Below are 16,386 nucleotides of genomic sequence, written 5' to 3'. Positions count from 1 at the left end.
TTAAAGTGGTATACATTCTTATGCAGATACTCTGAACCTGCTTAATATGTGGATCAATTAACATGTGGGTTGCATTTACACTACCAATCCAAGCTAAACAAAAATAAACAAGGATTTGAATCAATACTAGACTACCTACACATAAAAGATGCACCAGTCCAAATATATCCATATCAAATTTTAAAAAAATATACAAAAACACAGCTTAATTTAGTTTGTGTACCTACTTGTGTAGACTCGGCCTTAGGTCGCCAGCAGGGTACAAGGCAGTGCAAAATAACTATCCCTGCTCAAAGCGGGCTCAAAATGTCACAATCTACATTCCCCTCAATGTGGGCAGCATTTTACAGCAGTATTTCAAGGTTCATGACAATGGGGAAATCAGGCACATTATTATGATGTTACAATTTGTGTTAAAAATTTCTTCATCAACACCCCAGCTCATAATTTACACCCAACCTAAAGTAGTCAGTGTAAACCATTTTGTAAGTAATTTTACTCATGTTAGCCATTCATTGTCTTCACTTGGGATTCTTAAATGAGTAAATGTTATTCATGTACAAACCACACGTTTATATTATGACTGTGAAAGGATTAACCCTGCAGGTGTTGCAGTAGAAGCATCTCTCACAGAGGGATGGGAGTGAGGCTGATGAGAGGACTAGAACCTGCAGAGCCTGGGTGAGCCCCTGCAGTGACAGGTAAGACTGCCCACTGCCCACCCTTTTTTCCAAGGAAAAAACTTTTCTTCTTCATTCTGCTTTACCAAAACAAGGTGCATGTCTTGCTTGGGCATGTGTGGTATGCAAATAAACATGGGAAATTCCAAAGAGATCGTTTGGTTAATGCCCAAAGTATACACTTGGACAGGTGAAATTTTATGGTAAACAGAGACCCAGAAACTCACCTCATTATGAAACCAAGGTAACATTCTTTTAAAATTATCTAAAGAAAGCCTACTTTATGTTTCCTTTAGTGTCTGTTTTTCCTCCCTGTTTGACTTTCCTATTATCTGTGAGCACCTGTGCACAACTACATTTTCTTATTCTTCTTCCATATAACTATGTAATCACTGGTAGCACAGTGGAAGGAAAACTTTTACTGCTGCATTTGTGTTTGGAGCATTTATGACTCCATGATGCCCTCAGGAATTTCAGGTCATATTTCCAATACTGTCTGCTGGGAGACTGATGTAGTAGCAGTATGGGACAGAAAAAATTTCCTTTTCACTGCTCCACTTCATATTGTCTATCCTGGCATGCTAACTAGGTACACAAGGCCTAAAGTAGTCACCATAGTACAGTATATTTTAAGGAATGATTCAAATGATTTATAGTTCCTTTTAATAGCTACCAGTGTGTATATTCATGTGTTTGAATCTCTCTCATACATGTAGGAGAGAGGTTTGAATCTCCTTAAGCAAACCCTTTTACAGCTTATTTTGCATAGAACTAATGGATTCTGGAAAGTGTCTTTCTTCCTCTTGACTAGGTGGTGGCTTCAATGAGGGATCTGAAGCACACAGATATAAACTGGAAAGAAATAATAGAGGACCCCACAGAGCTGGGATCTGTTTCCATGTGAAAAGGATGGGAGAGAAAAAACACTTGTTAATTATAACTTAACTCTGGCTAATTATTGTATTTAATAACTTCAGTTTTAATTGCACAACTATGAATGATTAAACCACCATTTGATGAATGATCACAACTTTAACAAGCAAATATTTACTTACTGTCCACTACTTAGCTTTTCTCTAATGGTAGAGAAGTCCATAGGCTTTTTAATAACCTTCTTATAACCAGGAACAAGTTTCAAGTTTACAGGAAGTAAAAAAGGCCATGCATCTTCATGAGTTTCCAATTCAGACAGTATCATGCTAAATAGAACAAAGTTTAAAACAAATATTTCAAGCTGTTTCCCCCTAATAAATACTCTTCACCATTTTATACAAGCATATTGTCTCATCAATCTTTCCTCCTTTGAGGGAGGACAGTGTTTTGTGTAAAGTACTGAAGACAAATGTCAACAGTCATATTTATTGCTCCCAATTTATTATTTAGATATCTCTAAGCAAATTCTTGAGGAAGAAATTCAAAATTATTCAAACACAAGAAAAAAACTTCACCCCTTTAAATCTTTTACAATACAGACCTTAACATACTACACTAAAAGAAAATTTACACCAACTCTCTTTAAACCAATCTACAAGCTAAATTATACTACTTTTAAGGAAGGACCATACCAGTGAAGGGATATGGTGTATTCCTATGAGGCACCTTCTGTTGTCAGGTATGATACATCTTGAAGACATGTTGGGCATGAACAGCCGTATTTACTATAGTTTAAAAAGTTTATGCAGCACTCTTCTCACTGTTTTCCTTTCAGCTCTTTCTAGCATGCAGGAAATCAGAGGGTAGTTCAGGGTCACACCCCACCCAGGGGTGCCCATAAGGGGCCAAGCATCAATACTCCCACCACACATACATTGGTGGTTCCAGTATTCGCTGCCAAATTATTACTGGGTTTTTCTGTTCATGTGCTATAGGCACTCGGCTTTTTTTCCCCTTCCTTCCCTCCCATTACTGTACTGGAGCAGATGCTATTTGGCTTACCCAAATTTAGCATTTATCACTATATAAGCAGACAGGTGGACAGACAATACCTGCATAAAGCCAGGTCCTTCGATTCATCCCTTTTAGGTTTCTTAATAGGAGTGAAACTTTCTTGTTTTAATTGGTTAACAGAAATATTTTCATCCATTTTTCTCTTTTTGGGGTCTGTCTTTCCTCTTTTTAAGGAGCTGCTGGTAGTTGCAGAGTCTTCATCCTCTGTATCTCCTGTTAAAGATAACTTCCTGCCTCTCTTTTGTTCATTACTTTTTTTCCCTTTGATTTGAAATTTTTTTATTTTTAGGGTTTGACCACTTGCCTAAAAGAGAGGTGATTCAAATAAATAACAAAACCGAGAGACAACACAACAGTTGTTATTTTTGGTAAATATCAGAAAACAAGTAAATGTCTTACATACTATTATCAAACAAATCATTGCATTTATTATGAAAGAGAAAAGGTGGACTGTTTACTTCCTGTTACTCCCTAAAGCCAGAAGACTGAAACAAATCCAGAAATCATATAAAAATCTGTAAGTCAATATTTTGAAAAAATAACTAGTGACTTTGTGTTTCCAACTTGAGACACTATAAAACAGTCTGATTTCCAAAAGGTTTTGAGCAACCAGGCTCTAAGAAACTGGCTGTTTTATGGTTTCTGAAGCTGAACATCCCAAAAAGTGAAAAAAAAAAAATCACCACCAGTTTCTTTGGGGGAAAAATATCAAAAAACTGTCCACAAACTTTGTTCAAGGTTCCACTGGAGGACATAAAAATTCAGAAATGTCTGAAACAATCTCACTTGTCTCCATCTTGAAGCAATAATGAAAAAAAATAGCAAAATAGCATAAATAAAGAGAACTTTAATGGCAATTGTGGGAAACAGCAATGTGGCAAGATGAGGATGAGAAGAGCACATGACAATGGGTACTATTCTTACAACTTCTCTTCTGAGTTGAGGAAGAGTAAAGACCATGCTAATTACATTTGACGCTGACAGTAAGTTATGAGTTGTAAATGAGTGGGAACAAATAAAAGAAGAAACCAAAAGAAATTACAAGTACGAGCTGAAGAAACATAAGATTTAATTTGGGAAAATGTGAGATCTGAATATATCTGGATTGAAATAGACTAAAATATATATAACCAATTGAAATGAAAACCTTAGGGAACAGCAAAGCTGAAAAAGCCATAAGCATAGTAACAGACAAGAAATTTGATATGAATTTTTTGCTGCATGAACAGTCAATGTGCTTTTACAATTTATTTTTAAAAAGACATCAGGTTAAAAGACTGGGGAATTAAAGATTTCCTCCTATAAAGGACTTTGTAAACATAATTAGAGTACTATATTCATTTGAAGCCATTATGGCTGCTGACAGACGTGAAACAAACAAACAAACCTGCTCTTTACCGGAAGAAGCAGCGTATTCAGTTTTTACTCGGCTCTGAAACATCCGAGTTTGGGTTAGATTGGGTACTTCAGTGGGGCTTTCTGGCGCTTTTATCTAAAGCTGTTCAATTAGCTATTACATAAAGTGCCAAAAAAGCCCCACTATAAAGCGCCCGATCTATACAGATGTTGGAAAGGTAGGTCCAACTAACGAGATGCCTCTTCCAAGCATCCATTGGGCTTGGCACAGGAGCACACCAAGTTTAAAGTGTAATTTTTCTTTTTTTTCCAAGTCTGCAAGCAACCTATGTTACTAGATCGATATTGAAAACTAGAGAAGGTTTAAAAGAAAAGCCATGAGAACAGAAAGACTATTTTAATTTTTTTTTTAAATAATTAAAAGAGCTACATAAGTATGATGTCTGTAACTTATGTTCTCCTGTAGTGGTGTTGTAGGTAAGTACATGAATGATGTGAACAAAATGGAGGAAGAGAGTATTTAGAATAACATAGACATATCTGGGGACAATGGGTTGAAAACAAAAAACAGAATATTTAAGATGAAAGCTAACTAAAGCTTAAAGGCAGGAAGATTTATTGGGCTCTGAAACAGTGTGCTAAAAAAGGAGGGATCTCTGAGATTTTACAGTGGACTGGGCAAAACACCAGAGAAAAGAGGAACAAGACAGTCTACAATAAAGAAAAATGCTGGAAGGGAGACAGCTAGAGGATTTTTTTCCATCTCTACTTTCCAATTCTATCTGTTTCATTCTTGATTAAAGACTAAGAAATCCTCAGTTTCAATTCCAGACGCATGAGAATAGAAAAGAAACTAACAATTTAGCAGATTAATAGCAGCAAAACGGTAACTAAACATAAGGAGTAATTCAAAAGTTATTCACACAAACTGGAAGGGATGAGATAAATATGTCTGCATCTTACTGACTTTCAAAGATCAATCTAACTACAAGTCTGAAATCTGCATTGAAAATACCAAGTCTTTCAAGGAGAAGAAAGATGATATGAAACTAGACAATGCAAGTTGCTAGTCATTTAAAAAAAATTGAAATTTTCTAAATTTCTGCAACCCAACTACATTCCATCTAACAAGTTATGAGCTGAAGAACATTCTAATGAATATGGAAAATGACAGAAGACTGACCCCTAGCACTAACCTTGTTGACTTGAACAAGATATTTAAAAAACAAAATTACAATGAACATCATTAACAGACTGCTGAAACATTTGGCTCCAATTAAGTTGGGATGGCTGAAATATTTGGATGAGCTATCCAAGATGGACTAGATAAATTAATTATATGGAAGAAGAATACCGTAAGCAAATTTCCTTTGCTTTGAAACAGAATGACAAAGATAAACAACCATAAACTTATCCTATTACCACACAAGTCTCCTTTTTCTGTCCCAAGTTTAGGGAAATATCCTCATGTCACATTTATACTTGTGTAGGCATGGTGACTTAGTCATTACCACTGTGTGCTCATTCAGTTTAGGGGTCTGGGAAATGGACTGAATGTCTTCACACAAAGCCTGACCCCATATGTGCTCCATGCTTCAAAGTCCGTACAGTGCCTAGCAGCTCTCAGGAGCTACTTAACATCTTATGAGGTCAGAAGGTTTATGGTAGTTTTACACAAAAATTATGTGAATGTGTTTGAATTGATATCTCTTAGGAATCATAGGAAAGTAGAGACTGAAGAGCCCCCATGAGGTCATCTAGTCCAGCCCCCTGCTTAAGGAAGGAGCATACCTAATTAAACCAGACTGAAAAAATGGTTGGCATTTCTCAACCCATGGGTTATGTCCCAAAACTGGGTCACAAGAATATATGAAAGGGTCACAAACAATCACCAAAAAATGTGGAAAAATCACAATTTTTTCCTTTAAGGAGACAAATGTGGGAAATGGTGGGTTTCCCTTTGCAGGCTGGCAGAGTTCCAGCCTATGAGGGAGTGCTTGGGGCTGGGGGGAACAGGAGGAGGGTGATCAGGCAGGGGGCACCACACGTGTGTGGCATCCAGAAAGCAACTTCTGCAGGTAAGTCTATAGGACAGGGGGTGGGAGGGAGAGCATAGATGATGCATCAGGGTGCCATGGGGGAGCACAGGCTGGAGCCACCTCCATGGCCCAGCGAGAAGGACCCAGCACAGAAGGGTGGCACAGAGCAGCAAGATTTGTTGCTGCCAACACTGGCACCTGTGTGGTAGCCATGCAGCCAGCAGTGTGTAGAGTAAAGGACCAGGGGCGCTACGTTGCTGTCACCTCCTCCTGCTGCCTCCATGGCCTGGTTGCCACTCTATGCCAGAGGAGAGGTGAAGAGAAGGCAGTGTGGGCAACCTAAGGGCAGTGGGCACCTAGGCCATGGCCCAATGTATGAGCAGGTTGGGAGTGAGAGGCACCACCAGGGCCGGGGGCTGTTTTCTACTTAAACTATTTACTGGGTCAGGACTGGCCATCAATGTTTACAGATGGGTCCTGGTACAGAAACGACTGAGAACCACTGGATTAGAAAGCCTAGCCAAGGGTCTGTCTAATGTGCTCTTGAAAAGTTTCAAGTATGGAAATTCCATAATTTCTTTAGCCTGTACCTGTTCCAGTGCTTGACCATCCTCATAATCAGAAAGTTCTTCCTAATTTCCAACCAACATTTCCCCTGCGGCAGGTTGAGACCATTGCTTCTTAGTCCTTTCTCCTAAGGTCACAGAGCAAAGCCCATCTCCACCCTTTCTGTAAATGCCCTTCCGGTATTTGAAAGCTGTTATCAAATCCCCTCTGCTCCATCTTCTCCACTCCAGACTAAATAACCTTAGTTCTTTCAGCCTTTCCTCATAAGTCGTGCCTCCTATGCCCCTGATCATTTTTGCTGCTGCAAACTGCCCACATTCTTTCGGAAGTGTCGGACCCAAACCTAGACACAGTACTCCAAGTGAGGCTGCACTCACCAGTGCTGAAGAGTGGAAGAACTACTTCCTTTGATTTCAAATAACACTCCTGCTCAGGGATCAGAGTGGGGGCGGGGCCCCACATGGGCCAATTTGCCCCGGGCCCTGCACCCTGCTCAGGTCAGCTCTGCTCCTGTTAATACAACCCAGGATGCTGTTACACTTTTCTTGCAACACTGTTGGCTCATAATATTCTTAGTGTCCACTATAACCCCCAGGTCCTTCTCTGCAGTACTGCAGCCTAGCCATTCATTCCCCAATCTGTATCCGTACACACAATTATTCTGTCCCAAGTGCAGGACTTGGCACTTGTTTTTGCAGACCATCTTTCCAGTCTACCTAGGTCATTCTGGATCTTAGCCCTGCTCTCCAGAGTGTCTGCAACTCCACACAACCTGGTGTTGACTGCAAATTTGCTAAGCGTGCACTCAAACCCATCATCTAAATAATTAATGAAGATATTAAACAACACCAGACCAGTCCTCTGAGGAACCTCACTTGATACCTTCTCCCAACTAGACGTTGAGCCATTGATGACACTGCAACACACTACAAGGTAGAGAAACTGTGGAATCTCCATTCTTGGAAGTTTTCAAGAGCAGGTTAGACAGACACTTGGCTGGGATAGTTTTGCCTTGAGCAGGGGGCTTGATCTTGAGAGGCCTTCAAGTTCTACTTTCCTATGATCCTATTGAAAATGACAGAAATGGTGGCAGTATTTGACTACTACATTACTTTTAAAAATATGTGAAGCACTTGATTGTCAACAATTATATTAACGGTGAATGGGTAAAACAACCCTTCATTTTAAAACAAATGTGGATGGTCAGGATACTCATTTAACGACAGAAAAAATATTAAACTTAAAACTGCAAATAAGCACATTTCAAACAAAATAGCTGTAAACCATATCCTTTTATCTCCTGCTAAGACCTGTAATGAAATTCTGTTCTTCTTTTGCAATATTTGAGGATATTTCTAACAGTTCGCTAAACCAGCATAAGATGTGCAGAATAACATCTGTTTTACATGTTTGAGAAGCTGTCACTGGTGGAGAAGCTCAAGAAGGTCAATAGCATTTCAGTCACCTTTAAGGTTAATACTACCTTTGCTATGCAGGCAGGACAAAACCAGTCGCCATCTGGTATTGTAGTGATCTTGGGCCTATGGCAGTACGTATGACAGCCTTTGTCACAACCATCACACAGCAGCAGCAGTTCTTCATTATCTCCCTTACGACATATTTGGCAGTACTACAATACATGAAAAATCACTTTAATTTAACAAAAGTGTTCTTGAATTGTCTGTATGTGTGTATATGTGTATAAATAAATACGGTTATTTCATGTTTCATCTTAAACATCTACAGTAACCGCAGCTCTGTGTATGCATTATATATTTTTGTAAATTCTCTCTCTCCAATAATTACTTACAAGGAGCAAGAGAATTGGAGAGTATGGTTGCAATGACTTACATACATTTCACATATAGTGAGGAAATAATCCAAAGGCTAAATGCCACCACTCTCAAAAAGTTCATCTACCTTTAACAATGATGTCTTAGAGCATACAGAGCTGTGGATACTTTTTTACATTTGAACATTTTACATTTGATAACCTCAAAAGCTCCTGACAGCATACAGAGGATTCCCTCTTCACTTATGTCCATGACAGAACTCACAAGCAAAATGATCTTCTTGTCTGTCTTCAGGGCTGAACTCTATGGGCTAAAAAGCATCCTTAGAGGAAGTCCCTCAGCTCTCAAAATTATTCCCCTTTATGGTCTATTTTTTTCCAAGTTTTGCAGTACTGATATGGCAAACTCCACTTGCTTAGTCTAACCTCATGCCTTCACCTGATCTGGTTCATGAGCTAGGAGGGTATTTGTTGTCTGTGTAGAAGGCACGGCTTTATTGGGAATTGATGTTATATATATCCAAGTAGTAGCTACAGTTACAATTTTTCATTTTATAGAAAATTTTACAGAGAAACTAGTCTAACTGTTATGATGGCAATACCAAAATTACTGGAGGAAATACTCTGCATGAATGTTGATCCTGTTACACAAGAATGGAAGACATGAAAAGTCATAATGAAAGATTTTTAAAATACTTATTGTTTTCTTCCCTTGGAAGGGTTTGCAAATACTGTAGTGCATGTTAGCTTTCTGTGATTGAAGGTTAGCATCTGGCTTGGAGAAGCATCTAAGCAAAACTGTTTAAAAGTAAGAAGTAGGTCATTAAAAGAAACAACTATTTGGTGGAATGAGCTGCATAAAAAAAGAAGTGCCAAAATAAGATGCAGCATCAATAAAGTCTGAACGTACAACCATCTGAAATTTCCCTTTTGGATATTTTAATTTCTTTTTAAAAATTCATACAGATATTTTAGAAAAATAAAAAAGGGCAGAATCCAAAGGCTAGGCACACCCATGAGAAAAACCTATTAGGCTTTGATCTGCTCCTAAATTAACCTATTAGCATTTAAACAATTTAAGTAATTATTTAGTTTTCTACAGCCTCTAGTTTTGGTTTGCTTGTATTTCTTTCAGAATTCTTTCTGAATCTACTGTTTTCCAAACAGTGCACCTTTTTGAGGTCTTGGATTAATTCATTAACAACTGGACAAAGAATTAACACCTAGGCACAAATCCTATTCTGCCTACTAAATGTCTAAAGCCTTTATGGCCACATGGCCAAAAAATGTTTTTGCCTCAGGAATGTGATTCTGTTCCACTTATGGAAGCACACAGCATCACCACGCTTTCAATGGGCAGCTCCTGATGCTCTTTATACATTTTAAGCAATGAATATTTAAAGTATAAGGAGCACTGGGAGCTGTCAGAGAAGAGGTTTGAGTCTGAAGCTGCCTTCTTCAGCACTGCCTACCTTGTTGGGTCAGAGACAGAGTCTTTCTTTTAATTCATCTACCCCCTGCTTCAGCTTCAACAGGAGTAAAGGGTGTCCTCTGCCACACCTAGAGCCTTAGTGGTTAGAGGCCGCTGTCCTGGGAAGTAGAAGAGCACATGGGAGTCTGCACTACTTGCTGCCCCCTACCCCGAGCTACTCCCTATGGGGGTATCCACCATAATGATGGATCAGGATCCAATGTCTGTATGGCTCTAAATGCCTCTTATCTAGCAAAAACTAGGGGCACCTACACATGCCCTATGCCTGCTCTGACACATACTACTTAGCATATGTTGGAACAGACTTATTAACTGAGTCTGCTGGACTGTGCCAATTAGCATGCTCCAGCAACCTTGGCATCATGTGTATTCAGTCTCCCTGTGCTTCAAAATGGCAGCAGTTGTACTTTAACTAAACTTGTCAAAAAAAGGCATCCTATGATCTGGGTCAGGTCCCTGGCACACATTACATCTGAGGTGCACTTACATTAATCGTGTAACTCTGCCACATGTTAAATTTATGGCTTGCTAATACAGCAAATAAACCATAAAGTTACTCCACACATAAGCCACACAAACCTTATTTGTATTATGCCTTAAACTGAATGTGTGGCATGTCAGGGCTGACCCATGACAAATCTCAAAGCTCAGCTGAATGTTGGGATCTGTCATGGGGCAGCCCCAGGGTCCACAACTTAGCTGCACCCTGCTTGATCAGTGGGGTTAAGCTGGGACAGCCCCAAGCTGTGGACCTGGTGCTCCCACCTGATTCCTGGAGACAGACAGGGGAGTGCTGTGAGCCCCACATTCAGAAGCATCTCCCAGATATCAGGCTCACTGTGACCTAGACCTTTAAAAAGTGGGCACACACAGAAGCAGCAGCTTGGGGGCGAGGAGCTCTTCACTCCCAAGCTGCACACTCCACTTTATAGTACATGGCATGGGCATCTGTGCAGTTAGGAGCTCTCTGCTCTCAAGCTGCACATGAGACTTCACAGTGATTTGCCCTAAAGCTTATGTATGACCCACACAGCAAATTAAAAATTTTGTGGACTCCTAACATGAATTTCTCTCTATGCTCGCAGTTGACGCACAGCAAATTGCATGATTTGGGGGATGGAGCATAACATTCTTCAAATCCCAGGGATGGAGCATAACATTCTTCAAATCCCAATCTCATAATTACCTTACCATCTGCCACCAGCCTTCAATATTTGAGTATTACTTAGACTTACAACAGACAAATTGGGATCTGGCTCTAAGGCCCCTGACATACACTTATCCAATCGACTGCTTAACTGCACAGTAAATTTAGACGTGCACATCCAAAGTAATTATCATGCGATAAAAATGGCCATCCAGCCACAAGACTGTCCCTTGTAAATTGCAGAACATTTTTGTAGCTGGTTTTTATCAAGCTCTAATTTGAACATGTGGCATGTCACATCAGGTGACAGGTCTTTTCAGGGTCCTCTGGCATCCCAGGATGCTCCTGCCCTGACCTCACCAGCCACTTATATGCCGATGCTGATAATCAGCTAGTTGTCAGCATCACTACAGGAATGGGCTACGGCACCAAGATGGTGGGAGTCCAGGGTCCTGAATCAGTCCTGGAACTGTCAGCTTCAGCCCCAGACAGCTTAGGGTCCCTCTGGGTCTGGGTTCAATAATAATTGATTGTCAGGTCCACCCCAGATAACCCCAAGTCAGGAACCTGCTGGAAGCTGGGGGCAACCCCTGGTTTAGAAGAGAGTTGCCTTCTGCCTGATCTGCAGGATCAGGGTATGGGTACCTCCATAGTGTCAGGATTGGGATGGGAGGAATTTTATGCCCCATCCCAAACACTGTGCTCATGCTATGTATGTTTGGGATGGGACATAAAATTAACCTGGTCCCAAATGCACCACTGTTTAAATGTCTACGAAGGGCCTAAGTGTAATCTCAATTCAACCTGCTTAAATCCCTAAAAAACTGGTAATGCAGACGTTAGGTGGAGTAGATATGTTTCTAAATATTTATAAACATGGCGGGGGGGTTGTTTTTTTAAAAAAAGCCAACACATCTTTTAGAAAAGGTTCTGAGTGAATGCATACTGACTACAGCCACTTCAGATTCTTCATTCATTTGGACTATTCTTTTAAAATATGTAATATCTATTATTAAATATTTAACAACATTAAAATATATTTAAAATTAATTCTAATATATAGGTATTTATATTAATTTTTATAGTTTTTATAAAATTGCATTAAATCTCCACTTCAATTTATCTAAGATGAAAGTTGGTAACAAATAGACAAGGAAGTTCCAAAGCAAATTTTCAGAACACAAACATATTTTTGATAAGCTACTAAAAGAGAGGAGAATTGACAGAGTAGTAAGCAGCAAAGGAATTGGAACTCTTGCTCTCTTCAGCTAATGGTTGTCATTGCCGAATCTAAAACAGTAGTTTGATGAATAAAAAGGAAATATTTAAAAATGTTGATTATTTTAGACCAATGGTGCTCAACTTTTTTCCTTAGGCAGTGCTGGATCCATCCACAGCCTGGCTGTGACTCGTGGTCCTGATCTGGCACCTGAGGTAGGCATGGCAAGGCCCCATCCAGTCATGTGGAGGAGGCTGGGGGGCCACTTGGTCCCGATCCATCCCTGCGGGGGAGAGGGGGCATGGTCCAGCTCTGAGCCAGCCCTGTGGGGGATAGAGGGTGTGGCTCATTCCGCAATCCAGCCCTGCAGGGGGAAGGGGGAAAGGCTTGGCCCCAATTCATCTGGACCAAGGGAAAGGGAACATAGTCCAGCCCTAACCTAGCAGTTTACAGAGAAGGGGGTGTGGCCTAGCTCCACCCTGGCTGTGTGGGGTAAAGGCAGCATGGCGCAGCCTCTACCTGGCTGTGCTGAAGGAGGTGGCATGGGAATTTGGCAGCAGGGGAGGGTGGCTATTTCTCCCCTGCCTCCAAATTTCCCAACCTGTGGGGACCCTCACAGGCCAGATACAATGGCATTGTGGCTGCAGGCCAGAGGTTGAGCATCCATTTTAGACTATTCATTTGCCTTAGTTTTTCCAGTCCAAAGTCTAAACTTATAAAAACAGAAATGGAAAAAACTGAAACTTAAAAAAAAGAAAAGGAAATTCTCTGCATTTAAACTGAACTTAATAAGACTGTTTTTTTAATTATGTATCGACACCTTTTAGACCTCAGCCTTTTTATGGAATATCCAAGTTTCTTGGATAATACCGTGCATGAAACCAATTCAGAAAAAACATCAGTTAGTCTAAAAATCTATCGGGGTCTAAAATTACAACTTAAACCCTTCAGATGGTCTTTTGACTACTCCATTTGTATCCATAAGTCTTTGTTATGAACATACACCCATAAAATGTAGTTTGGAATCTATACAACATCTTTTGATAACCACCTACAATTAAAAAACACATACTGTGGATAGAAAGGAGATACTACTTGCATTATTGCTGCTTCAAAAATGTGAGGAGGGCGCAGTAGCTACATAAATGCTTCAGCCAGTGCCACCAGCAATATAGGGACCCCAGCTTCAGGTAACAACACAGTTGGGAGCTAGCTTTAAACAACAGTTCAACAAGTTGAGGAGGAGCTTTACAAGGTACTATTTCAACAGCAAATATTTAAAACTAAATCATTAGAAGTTCTACTTTTCAAGCTTAACTTTTCAGAAACTTGAGGTTCAAAGCTTCATGCAAATATTTACACATGCATTTGCATGCCTTCTTTGTATATGCAATTAACACAGCTCTATTTGTTAAATGGGCTCATGTAATGAGGAAATGGATGCTTCAACCCATTTGCTTGTACAGCTGTCCAATTTGCATGTGCAGTTGTGGTAAGTGGGCATGCAAAGAAGCCACGCACATTTTGGAGCATCTCAACTTTCTGAAAAATCACATCCTTAATTAAAATATGTGACATTGAGTCTCCATAAAATTAATGTCACGGATGAGATCAGTAATTTTCAGTAACGTGGTGCCCTCCACCAGAAAGGCACAACAATGCTTATTTTATACCTAAATATTAATTTCAAAGAGTAATTGCTGTCTTAAGTAAAGCAACAAGTAGAAGGGCTTTTCATCATAGGAATTTCATGAGGCTGAATTTGGCAAAAGGGGACCAACTCTTCTGTGATATTTATGTTCATAAGTGCACAAAATACAGTTTAACTGTAGTAAGCTTTACAAGCAGTTAGAAGAGATACATTACTAATCAGAGTAGTTTAAGAGCTTAAAGTGGGAAAAGAGGATACAGCAAATTAGTTTAGTTACAGTATTTTTTAAATAAAGAACACTTACTACTTTCATAATAGATTTTTCCCATGCTATTGATTTCTGTAACTGCTGAATGCACAGAGCTACCTGTGCAGCACTGCGAGCTTCTGACAATGCCCTTCTCCATACCCTTAGCCCTGGAGCAATATCCTCTTCCATTCTGCATTAAAATATAGAAAAATTAAGCAGGTCACATCCGTGTTTGCTGATCTCTAAACGTGGAACAATCATTATCACATTGAAAGCCAAGCAATGACGAAACGTACACAGCCAATAAGTATAAGGTTTAAGCAACTAAATTTGATGTAGTGCACAGACTGTGGCTACGTGCCTCAAAGCTTAGTCACAACCAGTTAAATGTAAGATAACTTTGCGGGATTATCAACAAACATAACAAAAAAATATTTTTACAAAGCACCATGCAGAATAACATGATCCGTATGGATCACAGACATACAAGAAAATACATAGATAACAGGCAATAGAAAATAGGCTCCAATTAGCAAAGAAGCACAATAATTTTTCAAGTTAATCTCAATAACCTACCCGTCACCATCACCACTAATGGATGGTGCAGGAGCAGGGACAGTAACTGTGCCCACATTATCCAGTTTGATCTGAATGGTGGTACTTAAGGGGCTCTTCAGATACCTTCGCTCTATGTTCCGCTCCAAGTCAGCAAGTCTGGTTACAGCTATATCTAGAGGGTTGTCACTCTTCCTCTCTAGAGCACTGGTACTGGCTTCTTCTCCTCCAGCACTTTCTCCACCATGCTTCTTGTGCAATTTAGTAATTGACTTATGTTCATAATATACCAGATCTTCCCTCTCTGATGCAGGCTCTGGACATATCCAGCCCTATATTTAATAGAAAGGTTTACATATTTGTTTGCTGCTGTAGTTGGCTAAGTCTGCACATAATGGAAGTGTTTTATGGAATTAACCTAAAATAGTCAGGGTACTACTCTCTTTAGCACATCACCGTAGTTAGTCATCAGTTCTTTAAATTCTCTCAAAGTATTCAGATATTTAAATAATGAATTTTAAAATCTATTAGCAGTGTAATCTCTCAGCAACAACTTTCTCCCTGACAGCCCTCTGAAAACAGCAAGCTCCATTAGTCTCAGGGGGCAGATCATCAAAATAGATCAGTCACTCCAGCAGAAAGAATGAACCCAAACCTCAAATATCATAAGATGATGACCAACCTATGCCATAGAGCTAATATATAACCTTCAACACTACTCCTTCCTAAACAAGGCAGCCCAGACTGCAGACATAAATGTGCTGAGCCTACAACCACATTAAATAACCTCCTAGTTGTACTGGCAGCTGAGAAATCCTGAGCTCTTTCAGACTCACAATCTTCTTGGCCTTTTGGCTAAGATCAAGGTGTAGTTCCACGTAGCATGTACAAAAGGCTCTGTGTATTCCATGATTCTCCAGTCCTCAAAACAAATAAGTGTCAATGCTCTTTTTATGTATTTTAAAGAGCAGCAACAAAAAACAAAACATACACAATTTCAGCACAAAGCACTACAAAGACATGGCAAAATGAGCCCATTTCCATCAAATCTTTGTAGCTATCAAAATGTGCAGGAATCCATGTGTTATAAGCAAGCATTTTGCGAGGTGGCTACTAAGTGACTTCCTTATCTAAAGATTTAATCATAACAAAAATAACGCTTATGTACTTCTTTTATGTTTGAAAAGTAGAAATCATTGCAGCTTCTATGATTATTAATAAATTCAAATTATATTGGAGTTGTTCTATTTGTGAACCATAAAAGAATAATGAGAAGGTGATTACCCAAGAGTAAAACAACTGTTTGTATCTATTTTAAATTCGTATCAGTTTAGTAAATGCATTTTTAGTGATGGGTTTTACTGGAAGTCAGTTTTACCTTAACTTGCAAACTAGCTGATGCAACTCTCCTTTCTAGATCTTCCACCTGCTGAAGAATAGCCAGATCCATCTCCATCGCTTGCTCTTCTATTGACCAGTTTTCCACAACATCTTGAGTTACCTGGTTTTCCTCATTTTCATTTATTTCAATAATTGCAACTGCATTTGATAATCAAATTGTATTGTTTTATGTTAATGAACACTGTATTTTTTTACAAATTTAAAAAGAATCTTGATGTGTTACTTCAATGAAATCTTTCAGAATCATTATATGAATTTACTTGTAAAACATCCAAGATGAACACCTATTT

General features: G+C 39.4%; 1 protein-coding gene across 22 annotated transcripts in view; it reads right to left on the bottom strand.

Moving 5' to 3' along the window:
- BAZ2B (bromodomain adjacent to zinc finger domain 2B) overlaps nucleotides 1-16,386 on the bottom strand; it is a 296,517-nt gene that overhangs the window by 4,800 nt on the left and 275,331 nt on the right. For 18 of the 22 annotated variants that reach the window (XM_090045644.1, XM_090045643.1, XM_090045645.1 and 15 more), the window contains 6 exons: nucleotides 16,074-16,234; nucleotides 14,717-15,027; nucleotides 14,195-14,330; nucleotides 8,073-8,219; nucleotides 2,666-2,931; nucleotides 1,736-1,879 (listed from right to left, as the gene is read on the bottom strand). In XM_090045644.1, coding sequence (XP_089901770.1) covers nucleotides 1,736-1,879; nucleotides 2,666-2,931; nucleotides 8,073-8,219; nucleotides 14,195-14,330; nucleotides 14,717-15,027; nucleotides 16,074-16,234 — 1,165 coding nt within the window. The remainder of the gene's footprint in view (nucleotides 1-1,735; nucleotides 1,880-2,665; nucleotides 2,932-8,072; nucleotides 8,220-14,194; nucleotides 14,331-14,716; nucleotides 15,028-16,073; nucleotides 16,235-16,386) is intronic. The other 4 variants (XM_090045651.1, XM_090045652.1, XM_090045654.1 and 1 more) reach the window with 1 other exon arrangement.

The sequence above is a fragment of the Crocodylus siamensis genome, chromosome 4 (assembly GCF_052110815.1).
Source record: "Crocodylus siamensis isolate JL-2025a chromosome 4, ASM5211081v1, whole genome shotgun sequence".
Lineage (NCBI taxonomy): Eukaryota > Metazoa > Chordata > Crocodylia > Crocodylidae > Crocodylus > Crocodylus siamensis.
Note: the sequence above shows the minus strand (reverse complement) of the source record. Positions and strands in the feature narration are given on the sequence as shown.